General features: G+C 46.7%; 2 protein-coding genes across 3 annotated transcripts in view; both read right to left on the bottom strand.

Annotated features, from left to right (window-relative positions):
* Positions 1-6: 6 nt before the first annotated feature.
* LOC126282426 (uncharacterized) lies at positions 7-1,743 on the bottom strand (the record flags this gene model as incomplete). The annotated part of the gene is made up of 2 exons (XM_049982084.1): positions 7-1,036; positions 1,697-1,743. Coding segments are annotated over 2 exons (1,077 nt in total), but the record flags the coding sequence as incomplete, so codon positions are not given.
* A 2,980-nt stretch (positions 1,744-4,723) lies between these two features.
* Positions 4,724-22,044, bottom strand: part of LOC126281362 (programmed cell death protein 7-like) — a 45,993-nt gene continuing 28,672 nt past the window's right edge. For both annotated transcript variants that reach the window (XM_049980275.1, XM_049980276.1), the window contains 4 exons: positions 19,346-19,567; positions 6,647-6,833; positions 5,108-5,327; positions 4,724-4,947 (listed from right to left, as the gene is read on the bottom strand). In XM_049980275.1, coding sequence (XP_049836232.1) covers positions 4,812-4,947; positions 5,108-5,327; positions 6,647-6,833; positions 19,346-19,567 — 765 coding nt within the window. In that variant the 3' untranslated portion in view covers positions 4,724-4,811. The remainder of the gene's footprint in view (positions 4,948-5,107; positions 5,328-6,646; positions 6,834-19,345; positions 19,568-22,044) is intronic.

Raw genomic sequence — 22,044 nt, 5'->3', positions numbered from 1 at the left:
GGGTGACGGCAGCGGAGGGGGTGACGGCAGCGGAGGGGGTGACGGCAGCGGAGGGGGTGACGGCAGCGGAGGGGGTGACGGCAGCGGAGGGGGTGACGGCAGCGGAGGGGGTGACGGCAGCGGAGGGGGTGACGGCAGCGGAGGGGGTGACGGCAGCGGAGGGGGTGACGGCAGCGGAGGGGGTGACGGCAGCGGAGGGGGTGACGGCAGCGGAGGGGGTGACGGCAGCGGAGGGGGTGACGGCAGCGGAGGGGGTGACGGCAGCGGAGGGGGTGACGGCAGCGGAGGGGGTGACGGCAGCGGAGGGGGTGACGGCAGCGGAGGGGGTGACGGCAGCGGAGGGGGTGACGGCAGCGGAGGGGGTGACGGCAGCGGAGGGGGTGACGGCAGCGGAGGGGGTGACGGCAGCGGAGGGGGTGACGGCAGCGGAGGGGGTGACGGCAGCGGAGGGGGTGACGGCAGCGGAGGGGGTGACGGCAGCGGAGGGGGTGACGGCAGCGGAGGGGGTGACGGCAGCGGAGGGGGTGACGGCAGCGGAGGGGGTGACGGCAGCGGAGGGGGTGACGGCAGCGGAGGGGGTGACGGCAGCGGAGGGGGTGACGGCAGCGGAGGGGGTGACGGCAGCGGAGGGGGTGACGGCAGCGGAGGGGGTGACGGCAGCGGAGGGGGTGACGGCAGCGGAGGGGGTGACGGCAGCGGAGGGGGTGACGGCAGCGGAGGGGGTGACGGCAGCGGAGGGGGTGACGGCAGCGGAGGGGGTGACGGCAGCGGAGGGGGTGACGGCAGCGGAGGGGGTGACGGCAGCGGAGGGGGTGACGGCAGCGGAGGGGGTGACGGCAGCGGAGGGGGTGACGGCAGCGGAGGGGGTGACGGCAGCGGAGGGGGTGACGGCAGCGGAGGGGGTGACGGCAGCGGAGGGGGTGACGGCAGCGGAGGGGGTGACGGCAGCGGAGGGGGTGACGGCAGCGGAGGGGGTGACGGCAGCGGAGGGGGTGACGGCAGCGGAGGGGGTGACGGCAGCGGAGGGGGTGACGGCAGCGGAGGGGTGACGGCAGCGGAGGGGGTGACGGCAGCGGAGGGGTGACGGCAGCGGAGGGGTGACGGCAGCGGAGGGGTGACGGCAGCGAGGGGTGACGGCAGCGAGGGGTGACGGCAGCGAGGGGTGACGGCGAGGGGTGACGGCAGCGAGGGGTGACGGCAGCGAGGGGTGACGGCAGCGAGGGGTGACGGCAGCGAGGGGTTACTGAGGGGGGGGTTACTGAGGGGGGGGTGACTGAGGGGGGGGTGACTGAGGGGGGGGTGACTGAGGGGGGGGTGACTGAGGGGGGGGTGACTGAGGGGGGGGGTGACTGAGGGGGGTGTGACTGAGGGGGGGGGGTGACTGAGGGGGGGGTGACTGAGGGGGGGGGTGACTGAGGGGGGGGTGACTGAGGGGGGGGGTGACTGAGGGGGGGGGGGTGGCTGAGGGGGGGGGTGACTGAGGGGGGGTGACTGAGGGGGGGTGACTGAGGGGGGGGGTGACTGAGGGGGGGGGGGGGGGGGTGACTGAGGGGGGGGGTGACTGAGAGGGGGGGTGACTGAGAGGGGGGGTGACTGAGGGGGGGGTGACTGAGGGGGGGGTGACTGAGGGGGGGGGGTGACTGAGGGGGGGGGGGTGACTGAGGGGGGGGGGTGACTGAGGGGGGGGGGTGACTGAGGGCGGGGTGACTGAGGGCGGGGTGACTGAGGGGGGGTGACTGAGGGGGGGGTGACTGAGGGGGGGGTGACTGAGGGGGGGGTGACTGAGGGGGGGGTGACTGAGGGGGGGGTGACTGAGGGGGGGGTGACTGAGGGGGGGGTGACTGAGGGGGTGTGACTGAGGGGGGGTGACTGAGGGGGGGGTGACTGAGGGGGGGGTGACTGAGGGGGGGGGTGACAGAGGGGGGGGTGACTGAGGGGGGGGTGACTGAGGGGGGGGGTGACTGAGGGGGGGGTGACTGGGGGGGTGACTGGGGGGGGGTGACGGGTGGGGTGACTGGGGTGGGGTGACTGGGGGGGGGTGACTGGGGGGGGTGACTGAGGGGGGGTGACTGAGGGGGGGCAGCGATGGGTGACTGAGGGGGGGGGCAGCGATGGGTGACTGAGGGGGGGGCAGCGATGGGTGACTGAGGGGGGGGCAGCGATTGGTGACTGAGGGGGGGCAGCGATGGGTGACTGAGGGGGGGGGCAGCGATGGGTGACTGAGGGGGGGGCAGCGATGGGTGACTGAGGGGGGGGCAGCGATGGGTGACTGAGGGGGGGCAGCGATGGGTGACTGAGGGGGGGGCAGCGATGGGTGACTGAGGGGGGGGCAGCGAGGGGTGACTGAGGGGGGGGCAGCGAGGGGTGACTGAGGGGGGGGCAGCGATGGGTGACTGAGGTGGGGGCAGCGAGGGGTGACTGAGGGGGGGGCAGCGAGGGGTGACTGAGGGGGGGCAGCGAGGGGTGACTGAGGGGGGGCAGCGAGGGGTGACTGAGGGGGGGCAGCGAGGGGTGACTGAGGGGGGGCAGCGAGGGGTGACTGAGGGGGGGCAGCGAGGGGTGACTGAGGGGGGGCAGCGAGGGGTGACTGAGGGGGGGCAGCGAGGGGTGACTGAGGGGGGGCAGCGAGGGGTGACTGAGGGGGGGCAGCGAGGGGTGACTGAGGGGGGGCAGCGAGGGGTGACTGAGGGGGGGCAGCGAGGGGTGACTGAGGGGGGGCAGCGAGGGGTGACTGAGGGGGGGCAGCGAGGGGTGACTGAGGGGGGGCAGCGAGGGGTGACTGAGGGGGGGCAGCGAGGGGTGACTGAGGGGGGGCAGCGAGGGGTGACTGAGGGGGGGCAGCGAGGGGTGACTGAGGGGGGGCAGCGAGGGGTGACTGAGGGGGGGCAGCGAGGGGTGACTGAGGGGGGGCAGCGAGGGGTGACTGAGGGGGGGCAGCGAGGGGTGACTGAGGGGGGGCAGCGAGGGGTGACTGAGGGGGGGCAGCGAGGGGTGACTGAGGGGGGGCAGCGAGGGGTGACTGAGGGGGGGCAGCGAGGGGTGACTGAGGGGGGGCAGCGAGGGGTGACTGAGGGGGGGCAGCGAGGGGTGACTGAGGGGGGGCAGCGAGGGGTGACTGAGGGGGGGCAGCGAGGGGTGACTGAGGGGGGGCAGCGAGGGGTGACTGAGGGGGGGCAGCGAGGGGTGACTGAGGGGGGGCAGCGAGGGGTGACTGAGGGGGGGCAGCGAGGGGTGACTGAGGGGGGGCAGCGAGGGGTGACTGAGGGGGGGCAGCGAGGGGTGACTGAGGGGGGGCAGCGAGGGGTGACTGAGGGGGGGCAGCGAGGGGTGACTGAGGGGGGGCAGCGAGGGGTGACTGAGGGGGGGCAGCGAGGGGTGACTGAGGGGGGGCAGCGAGGGGTGACTGAGGGGGGGCAGCGAGGGGTGACTGAGGGGGGGCAGCGAGGGGTGACTGAGGGGGGGCAGCGAGGGGTGACTGAGGGGGGGCAGCGAGGGGTGACTGAGGGGGGGCAGCGAGGGGTGACTGAGGGGGGGCAGCGAGGGGTGACTGAGGGGGGGCAGCGAGGGGTGACTGAGGGGGGGCAGCGAGGGGTGACTGAGGGGGGGCAGCGAGGGGTGACTGAGGGGGGGCAGCGAGGGGTGACTGAGGGGGGGCAGCGAGGGGTGACTGAGGGGGGGCAGCGAGGGGTGACTGAGGGGGGGCAGCGAGGGGTGACTGAGGGGGGGCAGCGAGGGGTGACTGAGGGGGGGCAGCGAGGGGTGACTGAGGGGGGGCAGCGAGGGGTGACTGAGGGGGGGCAGCGAGGGGTGACTGAGGGGGGGCAGCGAGGGGTGTCTGAGGGGGGGCAGCGAGGGGTGCAATTGTAATTAATAACTAAAGATCTTTTGCTTTAAAGTGAGCTGACTAGCCGAGGAAATTAATATGGAAAGTTCATTACATTATTCTGCTTATATACTTGTGTTTTAAGATTCAACAAGTCTAACATTCATTAATGTAACAAATAATTTGAGATTAATATTGTTCAAAAGGAGAACTTCAGGAAAGCATTTAATCGTAAATCAAAATTAAATGAAATATTTTTATTAAGGCCCACCACGTAAGGCGGCAACAATCAAAAAATATTTATAACAATAATAATATATTAAATTATGACGGCTGACAGACGCGAGACCATCAATGTGCTTCGTTTCTTGTAGGTTATCTTAATTCTACTGCCAATTTCCTTATTAATTATTATTCCTACTCCTGTTCTACCATTATCTCACCCTATATGAATAGTTCTATGATATGCACTATAAATATTCCTCTCATTCCGGTTATCTTACCTCTCCAGTTCATAAAATATTGGCCTGAATTTTTTCCATTTTACCACAATGTCTTAGTATTTTAACATTCAACATACCTACATAAATTAGCATTTATCTTTTTTATGAATTTTCTTTTTTGCAATTACAGCATCTTTCTGACATTAGCTGAATTCGGTATGAAGATATTACCTACTGGTGACACATGAAAATTCGTGCAGGCTTGGAACTCGAACCAGTACTTCTCACATGTTGTGAGTGAACACCTTAACCTCTTCAGCTTCCCGAAGTGGTTATTTTCATTGAAGAGAGAAGATGGAAAACTAAGTAATCTGTAGATTCGGCTCAACTAAGAACATAGCATGTATATGGTAGGGAAATGGTATGAAGTTGTACAGGCATTACACATTTTTCAGTATTTACTTTTCATTTTTGTTTATTAGTATAATTTACTGCTGGCAAAAATACAAATAATCCTTTCTTCAAACCTTAAGCATTAAAAACAATTAATCATCTTGAGTTTTGGATGATAGTAAAGCTTCCCATGCACCAGATGAAGGATTTGTTGGTAATACCCAACCAATTGGAATTGCAGAAGACATTGGAGCACTTGCAGGAGCCAAACATTTATCCCAGGACCACCTAAACAAAAAACACAATTATCAAAACAGACAAAATTGGCAACAGATATGCAGAAGATTGGGTAGGTAGGTTGGTAGGGAGGGAGAACTCCCAACATATTGCAAAAGTTTATCAGGGCAACGAAAGGCATAGCTGCACATCCTCTCTTATCAAAGAGTACCTGATAGCAAGGAAATCTTCAATGTTCCTCTCTGCTGCTGCATAAAAACTTTGACTGTCAGCTTGGTTGTGTCCAAACAGTAACCTTTTCCATTGGGCTAGAACTGTCCTGTCATATCTGATCTTACGTTCATCAACTGCTTCTGTTAACATCACTCTTAGCCCTTTCTCCTCCAGAGCATATTCTTCCATTTTCTCTTCCCAAAGACTCTTAAGATTATCTGAAATGCATACAAGCATACATTAACTCAAATACAGGTCTCAGATCTAACCCACAATGAGTTTACAAATCTGGTCACATGACAAAAGTTTCATTTAAAGCCTGCAAGGGCAACCAATGACCCATGGGATGGGGGGGAGAGGGGCTCACACTGTACTTCGCACAGCACACAATTTTTGGATATTTCCGCCGACACTCGGCTCACCTAGGGTTTGCAGCTCGTCACACACTTGTGTGTAAGTTCTGCTTACTCTGCACGTGCAGAACACCATTTTGCTGCCACTGGATTTGAACAACAAGAAATGTGTCTATTCTGAGTGCTTATTTTATTAAGTATTATATGAACAACCCATGTGATAAGTCATCAAATGTAAACAGGTGTCAATAGTACATAAACGTAAACAGGCGTCATAAGGAAAGGCTTCTTTCTGCTCCCGGGATTGGAATGACTCCTTACCCTCTCCCTTAAAACCCACATCCTTTCGTCTTTCCCTCTCCTTCCCTCTTTCCTGAAGAAGCAACCGTTGGTTGCGAAAGCTTGAATTTTATGTGTATGTTTGTGTATCTATCGAACTGCCAGCGCTTTTGTTTGGTAAGACGCATCAACTTTGTTTTTCAGTTGCTACAATGGAAAAAAAAGTTAAATTGCATAGGTCAGTAAAAAAAATAGTTATCAAACTAGTAATACACATATTATGCATTGAAATACTATAAGAACACTATAGAAAAGAGTTAATATTGTCAATCTAATTTATATAATCTTATGTATTTATATTTACAAGAGAAGTACTAGATAAATTTGATAATGAGAGACTGTGCTACAAGTCAATTCATCAACTGTGTACACATTTTGAACAAATTACACCTGTAGCTAAAAGTAATATACAACAGTGAATAGCTCTGAAAATGCATTTTTCTAATAACTAGTAAGGTTTTCATTCATATTTATGTCAGTGCCTCTAATATTCTGCAGATTACCTTCATTCAAACTGTATAATTCTGCCAGAAATTTCTATTAACAAAATTATATTTGAGTGTTTAGATTTGCAATTCTTAACACTATTCACATTACTTTGCTCACCTACAACAGGTGTATGTCTTGTTCTTTATTATCTACATTAATGTACTTTTCACTACTTCATCCCATACTTTCACTCTGAAACATTAGGATTTGTTGTTTATTTCAGAGTTAGTCTTTCCACCTTTTTGGCCTGATGTATAAGAAGTGCTCTATTTCCTATCCCTCAATATTAAAATTAACAATATTTCCACAAATGAAAATTTCAGATCACATTAAAATTAGGTTAAATATCAACCAACCAATAACACGAGAGAAACAAGCATCCAATTCTGATGACACTTTCTCTCCGCGTCCTAGGGCCATTTGAATCCGGAGTTTCCTCAGTCGAGCCAATGCTGAGAGTAGTGCCAATTGTCGACGGGCTTCTGCTTTCCTCTTTGTCACATCGGACAATATACTATCTGCCTCGAACTTCAGACTTTCTTCCTACACAGACACAACCAAATGAACAAAGTTATTTTCACAAATTTGTTAAACACTGATTGTAAGACATAAAAAGAGAAGGTCAAACATATGGCACATTAGCATTGAAAACAGGGGAGGGAGGGAGGGAGGGATATTCAACTTTCCATCAGTGAAAGGTGCAGAATGTTTCAAGCGGAGAAGTGGATAACTGTATTATGGGAGATAACTGTGGTGTTATAGCTGTCTTGCTGTGTGACTACAGGAATACACGAAGGGAAACCTAGCACCGGCACAAAACTACTGTACTTAACTGACAAGATAAGGTTTGTCATCCAGATTAGTCATTCAAAAAATACAGGGTCATCTTACATTCACAAATACAGTTTTGGTTACCGAGGTCAGTGAAGGAGCGACTTTCATTTACATATTAAGTATTGGTTATCGAATTGAAGCGCACATTTAATTTGATGATTTTGGAAGGGGTCGTATGGGGTGCAGTGGCAGAAATTTGGCCAAATGAGGGTAATGTAGTGGCAAGTGGGCACCAAATTTCATTGTGGTGCCCACCACGCAAAAAAAAAAAAAAAAAAAAAACAGCAGCAGCACCTATAACACTTAAATTTCAAGTCACCTGAATTTAAACGTAGTTTGATCTGAACTGACTAATAAATGGACAAATACTTTGCAGTAGTATACATTTCTACAGGAGACTAATTCCAATATAAATATTTTAACACTGAATACACACAACCTGTCTGTATAAATTAAATACGAGTTTCAACAAAGGTGCTCAAGTATCCACTGCTCAACAGCATTGTTGATTTTCTATGTTGTCAAAAAATGATGAAGTACGTGTTATCCTGAAGTGGCCAGATTTCTCCCGATTCAGCACCAGGGATCCAAGAGCATAAAATATTCTTGTTATGCAGTTTGATTAACACTACAAGAACAGTAAATTGAAGTGAAACACATTCATAACTGTTGAAAGACATGCATTTACAAGTCTGCATTTCACACTTTGCCCACACAAACAATATGACATCAATTTCAAGTTAATGGTGATTTATGAAGCAGAGACCACAAATGACTATGCGTCAGGAAGGGCATCTGATGTCACAGAAATGCGAATGTTCTCCGGTGGTATTAGATTATGAACAAATTACACACCATCAGTCCTATATTCCAAACTCACGGGTGACCAAATGAGAGAAAGCTTCATTAACTGGAGCAGCAAATTGTTCACTACGTGTAAATGAACTCAATTTAGATTTTATAATTACTTGAAAAATGTGAATGAAGGTGCAGGAGATAAAAGGAAATTTTCGAAATGCACAAGTCGCAAAATTCAAAGGAAGTAAGAGCTAATTTGTAACAATGACGAAGAGGGTAGGACTCACATTACAATATAGAGCACTGGCTCAATTACTTCATGTGGCACTGGATGCAAAACTACTTGTGCATTAATGCTATAAAATCCATCTAACTTCTTTCGGCAAATCTTATGACACTTTCTACGAATACAACAGTTTTTATATATTTTATTAATCAGAATGTTAAGAATTTCTTTGAAGGAGGTTCATAAAGTCGGATAAATATGGCAATTCCCCTGAAATAACACCTGGCAGGCAACGAACAGCTGTATGCTTTGTTTATTACTTAAAGATCAACAATATTAGGGGCAGGATAGACTGCTATTCACACCGTAGAAATGATCCTTTGAGTTGCAGACAGGCATAATGTGAGGATTGTTACACATTACAGCAAAATCCTTATTCAGCAAAAAGCACACACACACACACACACACACACACACACACACACACACACACACACACAAAAGCAAGAACACCTCATGCACCCATGACCCTTACAATAAGCAGCTCTGGCACGTCAGAAATCAACACTTTACGGCGAGTAGCAATATATCATTTTCCTAATATTGTTGATATTCCTACCTGGAGATTCCAAAAAGATCAACAATATTGTGTGTATCACTCCTGACCACATCAAAAAGGTTTGCACACTGTACACAATGTGGTGATCGGAAATTTTATATCATCTCTCTTCTCGTTACTTACAAACAAAAATTGGTAATGAAAATTCCTTTTCCTGTGAGGATCTCACCTAGCTACCACTGCACTGAGCCACAGAGATTTGGTGAATATGGGGCAGATACGGAAAGGCTGATTTGGTTTTCTGTCAACTAGTGTGGATTACTTATGAGATGACAAGTACGGCTGAACCTCGTTAGCTGTATATACAACATAAGTTAACTTGAAAAACAACATTACAGTGCTTAATAATCAGCCAGCCATCTGGATACAGGATGAAAATGGCTTATCACATTCATCTTATTGTAGCATAAAAATTGAGATGATTCGCTGATAAACCAATTATTTATCTCTAGCCAAGATTTAAAATACACTCCTGGAAATGGAAAAAAGAACACATTGACACCGGTGTGTCAGACCCACCATACTTGCTCCGGACACTGCGAGAGGGCTGTACAAGCAATGATCACACGCACAGCACAGCGGACACACCAGGAACCGCGGTGTTGGCCGTCGAATGGCGCTAGCTGCGCAGCATTTGTGCACCGCCGCCATCAGTGTCAGCCAGTTTGCCATGGCATACGGAGCTCCATCGCAGTCTTTAACATTGGTAGCATGCCGCGACAGCGTGGACGTGAACCGTATGTGCAGTTGACGGACTTTGAGCGAGGGCGTATAGTGGGCATGCGGGAGGCCGGGTGGACGTACCGCCGAATTGCTCAACACGTAGGGTGTGAGGTCTCCACAGTACATCGATGTTGTCGCCAGTGGTCGGCGGAAGGTGCATGTGCCCGTCGACCTGGGACCGGACCGCAGCGACGCACGGATGCACGCCAAGACCGTAGGATCCTACGCAGTGCCGTAGGGGACCGCACCGCCACTTCCCAACAAATTAGGGACACTGTTGCTCCTGGGGTATCGGCGAGGACCATTCGCAACCGTCTCCATGAAGCTGGGCTACGGTCCCGCACACCGTTAGGCCGTCTTCCGCTCACGCCCCAACATCGTGCAACCCGCCTCCAGTGGTGTCGCGACAGGCGTGAATGGAGGGACGAATGGAGACGTGTAGTCTTCAGCGATGAGAGTCGCTTCTGCCTTGGTGCCAATGATGGTCGTATGCGTGTTTGGCGCCGTGCAGGCGAGCGCCACAATCAGGACTGCATACGACCGAGGCACACAGGGCCAACACCCGGCATCATGGTGTGGGGAGCGATCTCCTACACTGGCCGTACACCTCTGGTGATCATCGAGGGGACAGTGAATAGTGCACGGTACATCCAAACCGTCATCGAACCCATTCCTAGACCGGCAAGGGAACTTGCTGTTCCAACAGGACAATGCACACCACCCAACGTGCTCTAGAAGGTGTAAGTCAACTACCCTGGCCAGCAAGATCTCCGGATCTGTCCCCCATTGAGCATGTTTGGGACTGGATGAAGCGTCGTCTCACGCGGTCTGCACGTCCAGCACGAACGCTGGTCCAACTGTGGCGCCAGGTGGAAATGGCATGGCAAGCCGTTCCACAGGACTACATCCAGCATCTCTACGATCGTCTCCATGGGAGAATAGCAGCCTGCATTGCTGCGAAAGGTGGATATACACTGTACTAGTGCCGACATTGTGCATGCTCTGTTGCCTGTGTCTATGTGCCTGTGGTTCTGTCAGGGTGATCGTGTGATGTATCTGACCCCAGGAATGTGTCAATAAAGTTTCCCCTTCCTGGGACAATGAATTCACGGTGTTCTTATTTCAATTTCCAGGAGTGTGTGTGTATATATATATATATGATGAGTCATAAATGAGGAAAAATATGTCGTGCAAATTATCACACACTGGTATACAAAAATAAATTCATTTTCCGCATGTTCCTATGTCAACAAACGACAATGGAATTGAATGATAAAAATCTGGAAATATGAAGTAGACTTTTGGGTGTTACTGTGCGCGGACATTGGCCAAGGGGACAGATCTGCAACAGGGCACAACATACGAGTGTTGCAGGTAGTTTAGCCGCTCACGAGAAGGCGAGGAGTCAAGAGACGTTCTGCGTGACACTGCGAGCAATGACAGCGCCCACATCTATCTCGTACCGGTTAGGCTGGCTGGTATTATGTATCGTGGCTAGTTGGCATAGGGAAAGGAACGTGAGGAGGGGCTGCACTACTGTACATACTCGACCACACGCTCTGCATAATAATAATCTTCCTTTGTCAAAGTAGCTTATCTCAATGGGTTTCTCCTTTTGCTGGGGTGATCCCCCACCTGGGTTTTCTCCGATTACATACTTTTGTTACAGCGTTACATGCTCGCAACGCCACAAGGAGGTATTCAATGTCGCTCTTGGCAGTGGTCATATTGTGTTAGCTTATCAGTGCACCTGTTTCCGTGTGTATTCAGAGGTGTCACTAATGGCAAGAAATCCAACAAGTTGGGCTAGCATAAAAGAAACCACGTACATGTTTAAAGGTTCATTGACGTTCTTAAGGCTCTGATTAACATAATTTGTAAGGTGTAAGGAATGAAATGTGGCAATGAGTCTTATAATGTTCCCTTTTCAGATTCTTCGTAAACCACAAGCAAGAATTAGACCTTGCAGTCTGAGAGCACGGCCGCTGTAGTTGCACATGGCATCTTAGCAACGGCGATATCGGAAGCAAACTTGGAAGATTAAGTTCAAATGTCCCGTTGACAAGGAGGTCGTTAGGAAACGGGGACTGGCGGAAATCATGGAAAACCTCAATCTGTCTGCTGGGAAAGAGGAACTGATTCGCCAACATCCCGGAAGCGAGTCTAGAGTCTTGCCAGTTGCTTTCAGAAAACCGCAGCATCGATTGATCATGCTTCAAACTGAAACTTCCTGGCAGATTAAAACTATGTGCCGGACCGAGACTCGAACTCGGGACCTTTGCCTTTCGCGCGCAAGTGCTCTACCAACTGAGCTACCCAAACACGACTGATGCCCCGTCCTCACAGCTTTACTTCTGCCAGTACCTCGTCTCCTACCTTCCAAACTTTACAGAAGCTCTCCTGCAAACATTGCAGAACTAGCACTCCTGAACATCCCCCAGGCTGTGGCTAAGCCATGTCTCCGCAGTATCCTTTCTGTAAAGTTTGGAAGGTAGGAGACGAGATACTGGCAGAAGTAAAGCTGTGAGGACGGGGCGTGAGTAATGCTTGGGTAGCTCTGATGGGTAACGCAGGCAGTCCTGGGGTTGCGAACCATTAGAAATTTGAACTGCCTTTCGAAATAACTGCCTAGCCGATTAACGCCGAACTACGTGAATATGGTTCGGTAGTAAGCAACGTTGCTGAGAAATAGTCAGGTCAACATATATTCCCAGTATTACACGGTGTGCGGCAAGTGAAAATCGAGTTGCTGATGCATATTCCATCTTAAGTCATTGTATGTGGATACAGGGCCATAGTAATTTATGATGGGCAACCACGGACACGCTCAGGATGTGGATCTACAGCACATGTCCGTGCACAGTGTATTCGAAGATCCACAACACCAGATTTATAAATGTTTATGCCCCTTCTGGAACGGGAAAAAAGCGCCAGAGATCGGACTTTTTTAAAGAGGAGATAGTGCCCCTTTTTACAACCCGCACAGGCCAAGTAATATTTGTAGATGATTTCAACTGTGTACTAAAACCAAAAGACCAAACGCCAAATTTTAACACTTCCATAGAACTTCTGGACATTGTTAGAGAATTAAACCTACTCGACACGTGGGAACTTGAACACACCCGGTTTTACCCACGTCACCAGCCAACCTGCCAGCAGAATTGACAGAATTTATGCAACTTCCAATTTACGGAACAATACTTTGCAAGCGGAGAGATGGCCACTTATATTCTCTGACCATGTAGCATATATATGTACCATAAACATGGAAGAACAGGGTACATGTAGAGCAAGAGGCCCGTGGAAACTGAATGTTACCCATTTATCACATCCAGGGTGCCACGCCGTCTTCCAAAACACATGGGTAGGTTGTGAAAGGAAATTTACACTGTACAATTCGGCTTTCTGGTGGTGGATAAAATGTGCAAAGACAGCTCTAATAAAAGCGATGAAATGTTATTCTCACAAGAAATGCGCCTTGTATATTAGTCAAACATACAAACAGTGGCACAGATCACCTAACACACTGACGGCTCAGATTTTAAATGAAATAGTGCCTCCCAATATGAACCCACCTGTAGATGTAAAACACATTCTGAATTTGTTCTGTCACTTAAAGTATTTCATCCTAGAACTAAAGAAGAATTCCAGAGGCAGACCGACACAAAGTCAAAGCAATTTACGCCAAAATGACGGAAAGTAAACCAAGCAATATTGTAGAGGAGAAATATAAAGGTTATAACTGGAAACAAGTCTGGGAGAACATTCACGACCCATCTACAGTGCGCTCAACTTGGTACATGACAGTCAATAGGAAACTCCCGACCACTTCGAGGGTACACAAGATTCACCTGGCTGAAACACCGAATTGTATCAGATGGCATGACAAGCCGTTCCACAGGACTACATCCAGCATCTCTACGATCGTCTCCATGGGAGAATAGCAGCCTGCATTGCTGCGAAAGGTGGATATACACTGTACTAGTGCCGACATTGTGCATGCTCTGTTGCCTGTGTCTATGTGCCTGTGGTTCTGTCAGTGTGATCATGTGATGTATCTGACCCCAGGAATGTGTCAAAGTTTCCCCTTCCTGGGACAATGAATTCACGGTGTTCTTATTTCAATTTCCAGGAGTGTACATTGTGTTAAAATCATTTTTGATTACAAAACAAATATTAGATTTTGCTTACTGTGTTTTTTTTGGATCTATTCAGAAGTAACCTGTGTTACACACACGTTTCATGTGTATGTGTGGCAAACTGAATCTCCTGGCACATCTGCTAATCATCAGTTCTCTGTGAACTAGAGACATCCACTGGGTGGCAAAACAACTACATGCAGTACAATGCCTAGCACAAAAAGGGACCAATAACAACAAAAAGAATAATAAACTGAACATCTTCATTTGACTACTAGTATCGTGTATAATTGTGGGGTTATAATTGTCAGTAACCTTTCAGTGGTGAAGAAAGCAGTCTTTATATCTAACAGAGGACCAGAGTTCATATTTTGCAATCAACATACTAATTTATGACGACTTGATGACACTTTCCATTCATGAGACTGTGTTGTTGCAAACAACAACAATATTACAGTAGCTACATTTCTGATGGGGTATGTAAGTCATACAGTAACTTATACCTGAAAAAGGGAACAGAATTTTTGTTTTAGATGACAAAGTAGTGGATACGCATAGATTTTGTTTTCAGTTCCTTTTCAAGAGACAAATAATTGGGGATTCAATTAAGGACTTAACTCATGAAAGCAAAAATTATTCTCTCTCATCTGTCAATAAAAGAAATAGTGACAACTGCACCTAATTTTTATCATACACTTAATGGGAAGATTGGTGTTTGGATTGAAAACTCTACATGCAGTACCAACTGAGTATGACAGCAGTACTGTTGCCAGCCCAAAGCACAGATGAAGGAGCAGAGTTGGTGTCAGGAAGGACTTTTGGCAGTAAAAAAGCTCTTTAGTACTAGGAATTTCCCAGAGGCAACACACAGGAAGACTCTGTTCTCTGGGGCAAATGAGCAAAGGCTACATAGTCAAGTGAGGGCATCGCTAAATAAGCTAGCACAAATCAGGATGGGCACATTAAACACCAATCAATGATAGGAAGAGGAAGAAAAAGTGACTATGTTGACAAAGGAGGAAGATCTGCGTACTGTGCATTTGTGTGACCCTTATTTGGCACTTTCTAAATTATTTTATAATTTTTCTTGGGATGTCGTCCAGTCTGATTCCACTACATGTAAAAATGGACTGCGTGAAATTTGGGCTTACAAAGAGAGCATATAGCATTTGGATGTTGGTAATTTTTTAAAAATATTTACAGTATGTGAAGTCCAGAACTCAAATATCAATCTCCAGAAGCAGTTTGCTGATACTCTAGAAATTCTGGAGAAAATCGACTTTGAAATCTTCGGAGCATCTTTAATTCACTAACTAGGTCTACTTTCCGGTCAGAAATGTGGCTCCCTGTAGAATATATCTTCCAGATTGCTGCTGCCTACTCATATGGTAGTTGCTGCCAGAGTTGGTGTTCCTGTGTGCATGCTTGGATGTATGTATGACTGGTGTGGGTTTCTCTTCTTCTCATTAGCTGATGAAAGCTGTGTCCGAAAGCTTTGTGTAGGTGTCTTAATTGTGCCTGTCTGCAACTTAACATGTCTTCTTTACAAAAACTGGCAATCTATCTTTTCTTACATTATTCTTAGTGCTGTAGTATGAATATACCAGAAATATAACCAATAATGGCAACAGAGATGCAACTGAAAGAGCAGCTGAAGAAATGTTGGGAAAAATGTCAGGGTTTGTAGAAAAAAAAAACCAAGTGCTACATGCTGTAAAAATGAAATGAAGTGCAAAGAAGAGGTAGGAGGAAACTGGATTAGCTACAGATGAATAACTTTATAAAACTGTCAACAAAGATGTAGAAATGTCTAAGACAACTGCTTGGAATGAAACCTATGGGTAAACTAGAGGCAAAAAGAGCAAACAGTTTTTTTTTAATAGCTAAGATCAGAGACAAGGTGACCAAATATGTCACCGTACTACACATGAAAAGAATGAAGCTGTGCTCATGCTCCATGATGTAAGGTTACTGAACAATGGAAAGACTACTTTGAGAGATCAGATTACTGTATTGAATACCAACTTTTTTCCCTACACATTTCTGCTGCACTATTCATTTACTCTTAGTAAGGCAAGTTATTTGAAGAGTGTTTCGAAGTTTTGCCATTACCACGTGTTCCAGCAAAGGTATCAAAAAATAAGAAAAATGTAACTTTCCTTGACCTGATGGATGCTGCAGGTCTGGTAGAACAGAAATTTGAATAAAATTTTTTAAAAAATAAGTAAGTTTTACTAGCTGCAAAGTAAAACCAATTCATTCTAAAACAAATTACTTTGAATCACCCACACAAGAACTGAGGAATGGTTTTGGTGATAAAAATAGAGGAAAAAACTATGTAATCAACTTTGAATAGTGTGCAATAACCATCAAACTTCATTTGTCATCTGGCCAAATTAACAAAGTAGAAGTATTCATTCCCAGTCACAGCCCTACCAAAACTTAACATCTATTTATTCAAAGAAATTTGTAAAATAAATTAATACATCCAAGAACAACAAGCAGTTGTTCAGCAATTCATTTACATATTGCAGTTGTAACTGAGATGTCATGATAAACCCGGAACAATGCTTAAATGATGACAAAGAAGATGAAGTACTCCTTTTCTCATAAAGTATACTGTGTCACATAAACTGTCGTATTACATATTTTGAATAAAAGGTGGTACCATTTTACACGTTGAATAATACTGATGAAAACAAATCTTGGAACAATGATAATCAGAAAATGCTAATTCTCTACTAGGTATATAACATACACTTTGCAAGCATAGCTGATAACCACAATTAGTATAGCGTAATTTAAAAAGAATGACTTTATTTTGGACAATAATAAATACAAAAAACGGGATGTGCTAATGAGTATTGTGTTGATGGAACATGTGTGGCCTGTAGTTTCAGAGAATCGCCATTAAATGTCACTCATTAGAGGTCTTCTCAGTTTGTTATCAGTCAGAAGTAAGATGGCATCCGCTCGACAGAAGTGTTTTGTGTGGTGCAATTTATAAAGTGTGTGTCAGTGATATCAGTCCAGAGCACTTTTCGTCGGCATTTTGGCAACAATCTGCCTGCACCAGGAATATTCATCATTGGTATCGCCAATATGAAGAGAGAGGATGCTTGTGCAAAGGTAAGAGACCCAGGCTGATCTCGCAGTTCTGATGACACGGTGGAAAGAGTTTGGCCAACAGTGGAGTCCACGCAAGTCTAGTCACTGCGCATGTAAAGAACTGTCAATGCCTCATACGACCACCTGGAAAGTGTTAAAGCATCATTTGGTCTACAACCCATACAGACTACAATTGGCGAAAGTCTTTCAGGATGGCTGATTTCAGCAACGCTCTGCTAGAGGAGATGGAAGGCAATATGTTTACTATAATTAATTTTCGGTGATGAAGCAATATTTCACATTAATGATAAAGTAAACAGACAAGTTGTTCATATGAAGATTCCAAAACATTCATGACATTATCGTGCTTTAAGAAACACACTGAAAGTGAATTTTTTTGTGCCATTTCTCATGAAAAAGAGTACAATCTCTTGTTTTTGAGCAAAACCCAGTGACTGGAATAAGCTATCTTTAAATGCTGCAGAACTGGCTTTTCCCACAACTTCAGGATGACTCCAATGACTTAATTTTCTGACAGCATGGAGCTCCATCAGACTTGCACAACATATGTTAGTTTCTTAATGACACACTGCTTCAATGCCGGGTGGGGCAGACAGGACTCTGAGATGGATGAAGGGAAATGTGTTCCTCTCTCCCTTTAACTTGTGATATATATGCAGATACATTGAGTAAAATTTATGACAAATTTAGCTATCATGTAGATTATGTTCGTGCTGCTGCTGGTAGGCACAGCACTTTTAACAGCATTGCTGAAACTCAGATTTTATATTTTGCAATTTATTCCACGTTCGTAATATGTTTTTATCAATAAATAAGGAGTTTTGAAATCAGGTCATTCTTTCTGAGACACCCTGTATTTCATTGTAGCTTTCTTTGATAATAGAAGCTAGTGACACAAAGTGTAACAGGTGTATGCTGGACAGCCAAAACTTCTATGCATTTAAAAATTTCAGATATTCAAAATTGTACTATAAATGTTCTTCAATTTAGGAGTAGGATATTTTTCAAGAACATTCTCTTGTCTGCTATTTACAATGAGTTTCAGTACTACTAAGCAAGGTATGTAAAGTTTCTGACACACAATAAGTGAAGCAGCCACCGCTTTCTGCATAAGCACCCATCCTATTAGAGCTTTTTCATTTGTTTGACCTGTAGAATATATTCTGCTCTCAGGAGAGGTTAGGGAAACAAGATAGGGCAATCTTACTCCCCATTACTTTCAGGTGAGTCACCCTGCCATGTGTTTACACGCACTGTGACAGAAGTCATGGGATACTTCCTAATATCTTGTCGGACCTTCTTTTGGCTGGCGTAGTGCAGCAACTTGACTTGGCATGGACTCAACAAGTTGTTGGCAGGCCCCTGCAGGAATACTGAGCAATGCTGCCCCTTTAGCCATCCATAATTGCATAAGGGTTACCAGTGCCGAATTTTGTGAACGAAATGACCTCTCGATTATGTCCCGTAGATGTTGGACAGGATTCATGCCGGCAATGGGGATGGCCAAATCATTCTCTCGAATCGCCCAGAATGTTCTTCAAACCAATTGCAAACAATTGTGGCATGGCGGATTGTCATCCGCAAAAATTCCATTGTTGTTTGGCTGCAAATGGTCTAAGTAGCTGAACTTAACCATTTCCAGTCAAAGATCGGTTTAGCTGGATCAAAGGACCCAGTCCATTCTATGTAAACAAAAGCTAACACCATCATGGAGCCACTACCAGCTTGCACACTGCCTTGTTGACAACTTGAGCCCACATCTTCGTCGTGTCTGTGCCACAGTTGCACCTATCATCAGCTCTTACCAACTGAAACTGGCATTCGTCTACCCTTGCCACAGTTTTCCAGTTGTCTAGGGTCCAACCAATATGGTCACGAGCCCTGGAGATACACCGCAGGTGATGACTTGCTGTTAGCAAAGGCTCTTGTGTGTGTCGTCTGTGCCCTATCCTAGTAATGCCAAATTTCGCCACACTGTCCGAACGGATATCTTCACTGTATGTCCCACATTCAATTTCGCAATTGTTTTACAGAGTGCTACTTGTTTATTAGCAGTGACAACTATAAGCAAATACTGCTGTTCTCCACTGTTTAGTAAGGTCGTCGGGCAATGAACTGATCGTGATGAAAGGTAGTAACTGAAATTTGGTATTCTCGGCACACTGTGATTCTTGTAATATTGATTTCCCTAATGATGTCTAAAATGGAATGTCCCATGCGTCTAGCTCCAACAACCCCACTTTCAGAATCTATTAATTCCCATCGTGTGGCCATAATCACATCGGAAAACATTTCACATGAATCAGCAAAGTACAAATAACAGCTGCACCTGCAATGCCCACTGCCCTTTTCCACCTCGGGTACATCATACTACTGCCATCTATATATGTGCATATCGCTATCACTAGACTTCTGTCACCTCGGCGTAATTTGTGGAAGGCCACTTATCATATTTATGCTGCTTCACGATACTAAGAATGAGGGCAGACTGTTATATACGTTTAATTAAACAAAGGAAGTAAATGAAATATTCTCCCACTGCAGCATATGGAGTCCCAGAGGAGGGCGGTGCATGTTGCATACTTACCATTTTTGCCTTTTCCACCGATTCCTGCATATTTTCTATCCATGTATCTATTTCTTTGTGAAGTTTCTGCCTCTCTGCCTGTTTTTCGGCCTTAATTAAATGCAAGTTTTCTCTCTGCCGTTTTTGATATTTTCTTTTTTTCTTGCGTTTCGCAAGTGACACCTGTAACATCTTCAGAATGGCTGGATCACTCAACTGTTTTAACTTTTCTTGCACATCAACCTACAACATATAAATCAATGCATTTCAATCCTGGCAAATTAAGTGGCATAAAAACAAGTACATTGTACAGTACGTATTCTATACTAAAAGCATGCTTCCAAACATGATAACTAATTATACATAATGAGTGATACTTGTATTCTACGTTGTAATGAAACATGACCCAAAGCAAAATGTTTGGATAAAGTAATAAATAAATAATAATTATAATTTTTATTGATTTACCACTTTCATTGTGCACACAGAAACATTGGTCGATAAATTTTAGTTATTGTCTTCCCCAAATTGCTTCATCCTGCCCTATGTATGACACCTTTCTTGATATCCATGCATTTTTGAGTCTCAGACTCTTCCCTGTTAATTGTTTTGACTTTTACTTGTGAGAACTTATCTGTATGTCTATATGTATGCAGGTAATGTCCATATAGTTGTCAATGGGTCTACAGTGACTTTGTCGATTTTCTTGGTGCCAGTCAACTACCATACTTTGGATTTTGGATCCTGTTTATAAGTATAGAAAATGTTTCTTGGTTCGTAGTGAGCCTCTCATTTGTGCTAAAAACAATGAACAGAACTGAATTGTTCCATCAGGAAACACAGTTGTTCTGACCTATCGTCCACTGGACATCTTTAATCTTGGGTCTTAACATTTTCCACAATATCTGTTCTATTTTTCTCAATGACACTGATGGTTAAAGTCTCAACTGCATGGAGTGAAAGCTACCTAAAAAATAAAAAAGTAAAAGAAAATGATGATGATGATGATTGTGAGAGTAATACATAAGGAATACGTGGCAGTTTGATAAAGTATTAGGTATTATATTGCAATGTGGAACTTTCCATGTTTGCAATATCAAACATCTTATAAGAGTTTAGGCCTTAATTTGTTTCTGAGGAAAAAAATACACACAAAAAGTTTTGCATCACCTTGGTTCCGAGAGTTCCAGAACCCATACAGAAAATTGGAAGAGAGATCAATATAAACATAATTTCCACCCTTTTTATTGCTCATGAAAACAACACATTGCATGTTTTACCACCACACAGCGAGACCTTCAGAGGCGGTGGTCCAGATTGCTGTACACTCCAATACCTCTAATACCCAGTAGCACGTCCTCTTGTGCTGATGCATGCCTGTATTCGTCGTAGCATACTACCACAAGTTCATCAAGACACTGTTGGTCCAGATTGTCCCACTCCTCAACGGCGATTCTGCTTAGATCCCTCAGAGTGGTTGGCGAGTCACGTCGTCCATAAACAGCCCTTTTCAATCTACCCCATAGGGTTCGTATCTGAAGAACATGCTGACCACTCTACTCAATCGATGTCGTTATCCTGAAGGAAGTCATTTACAATATGTGGACGATGGCGGTGCGAATTACCATCCATGAAGATGAATGCCTCGCCAATATGCTGCTGGGTTGCACCATCAGTCCGAGGATGGCATTCACGTGTCATACAGCCATTAGGGCACCTTCCATGACCACCTGTGGCATATGTCAGCCTCACATAATGCCACCCCAAAACAGCAGGGAACCTCCACCTTGCTGGATAGTGTGTCTAAGGTGTTTCAGCCTGACCGGGCTGCCTCCAAACATGTCTCCGACGATTGTCTGGTTGAAGGCATATGTGACACTCATTGGTGAATGGAATGTGATGCCAATACTGAGCGGTCCATTTGGCATGTTGTTGGGCCCATCTGTACCACACTGCATGGTGCAGTGGTTGCGAAGTGAACCTAGTCATGGATGTTGGAGTGAAGTTATGCATTGCGCAACCTACAGCGCAGAGTTTGAGTTGTAACATGGCGTCCTGTGAGTGCACAAAAAGCATTATTCAACATGGTGGCATTGCTGTCAGGGCTCCTCCGAGCCATAATCTGTAGGTAGCGGTCATCCACTGCAGTAGTAGCCATGGGTGGCGTGAGCAAGGAATGTCATCGACAGTTCCTGTCTTTCTGTATCTCCTCCATGTCCGAACAACATCGCTTTGGTTCACTCTGAGACGCGTGGACACTTCCCTTGCTGAAGATCCCTTCCTGCCACGAAGTAACAATGCAGACGCGATCGAACCATGGTATTGACCATCTAGGCATGATTGAACTAAATACAACAAGTGTTGTGTACCTACTTCCTGGTGGAATGACTGGAACTGATCGGCTGTTGGACCCCCTGTGTAATTGGCACTGCTCATGCATGGTTGTCTACACCTTTGGGCGGGTTTAGTGACATCTCTTAACAGGTGAAGGACTGTATCTGTGATACAATATCCACGGTCAACGTCTACCTCCAGGAGTTCTGAGAACTGGGGTGATGCAAAAGTTTTTTTGATGTGTGTATATAATAGGTGATTTTTCATTTAGCAGCAAAATATTGGACCAGTGGCACAAGTGAGGCCAATACAAAAGTTGACAGGACACGGCAGATAGTATTTTGTGTGTCAGATAATCTTTAAAATAATCAGTATCCTGTTGAATA

The sequence above is a fragment of the Schistocerca gregaria genome, chromosome 7, assembly GCF_023897955.1.
Source record: "Schistocerca gregaria isolate iqSchGreg1 chromosome 7, iqSchGreg1.2, whole genome shotgun sequence".
NCBI lineage: Eukaryota > Metazoa > Arthropoda > Insecta > Orthoptera > Acrididae > Schistocerca > Schistocerca gregaria.
This window is presented reverse-complemented; position numbering and strand designations above follow the sequence as displayed.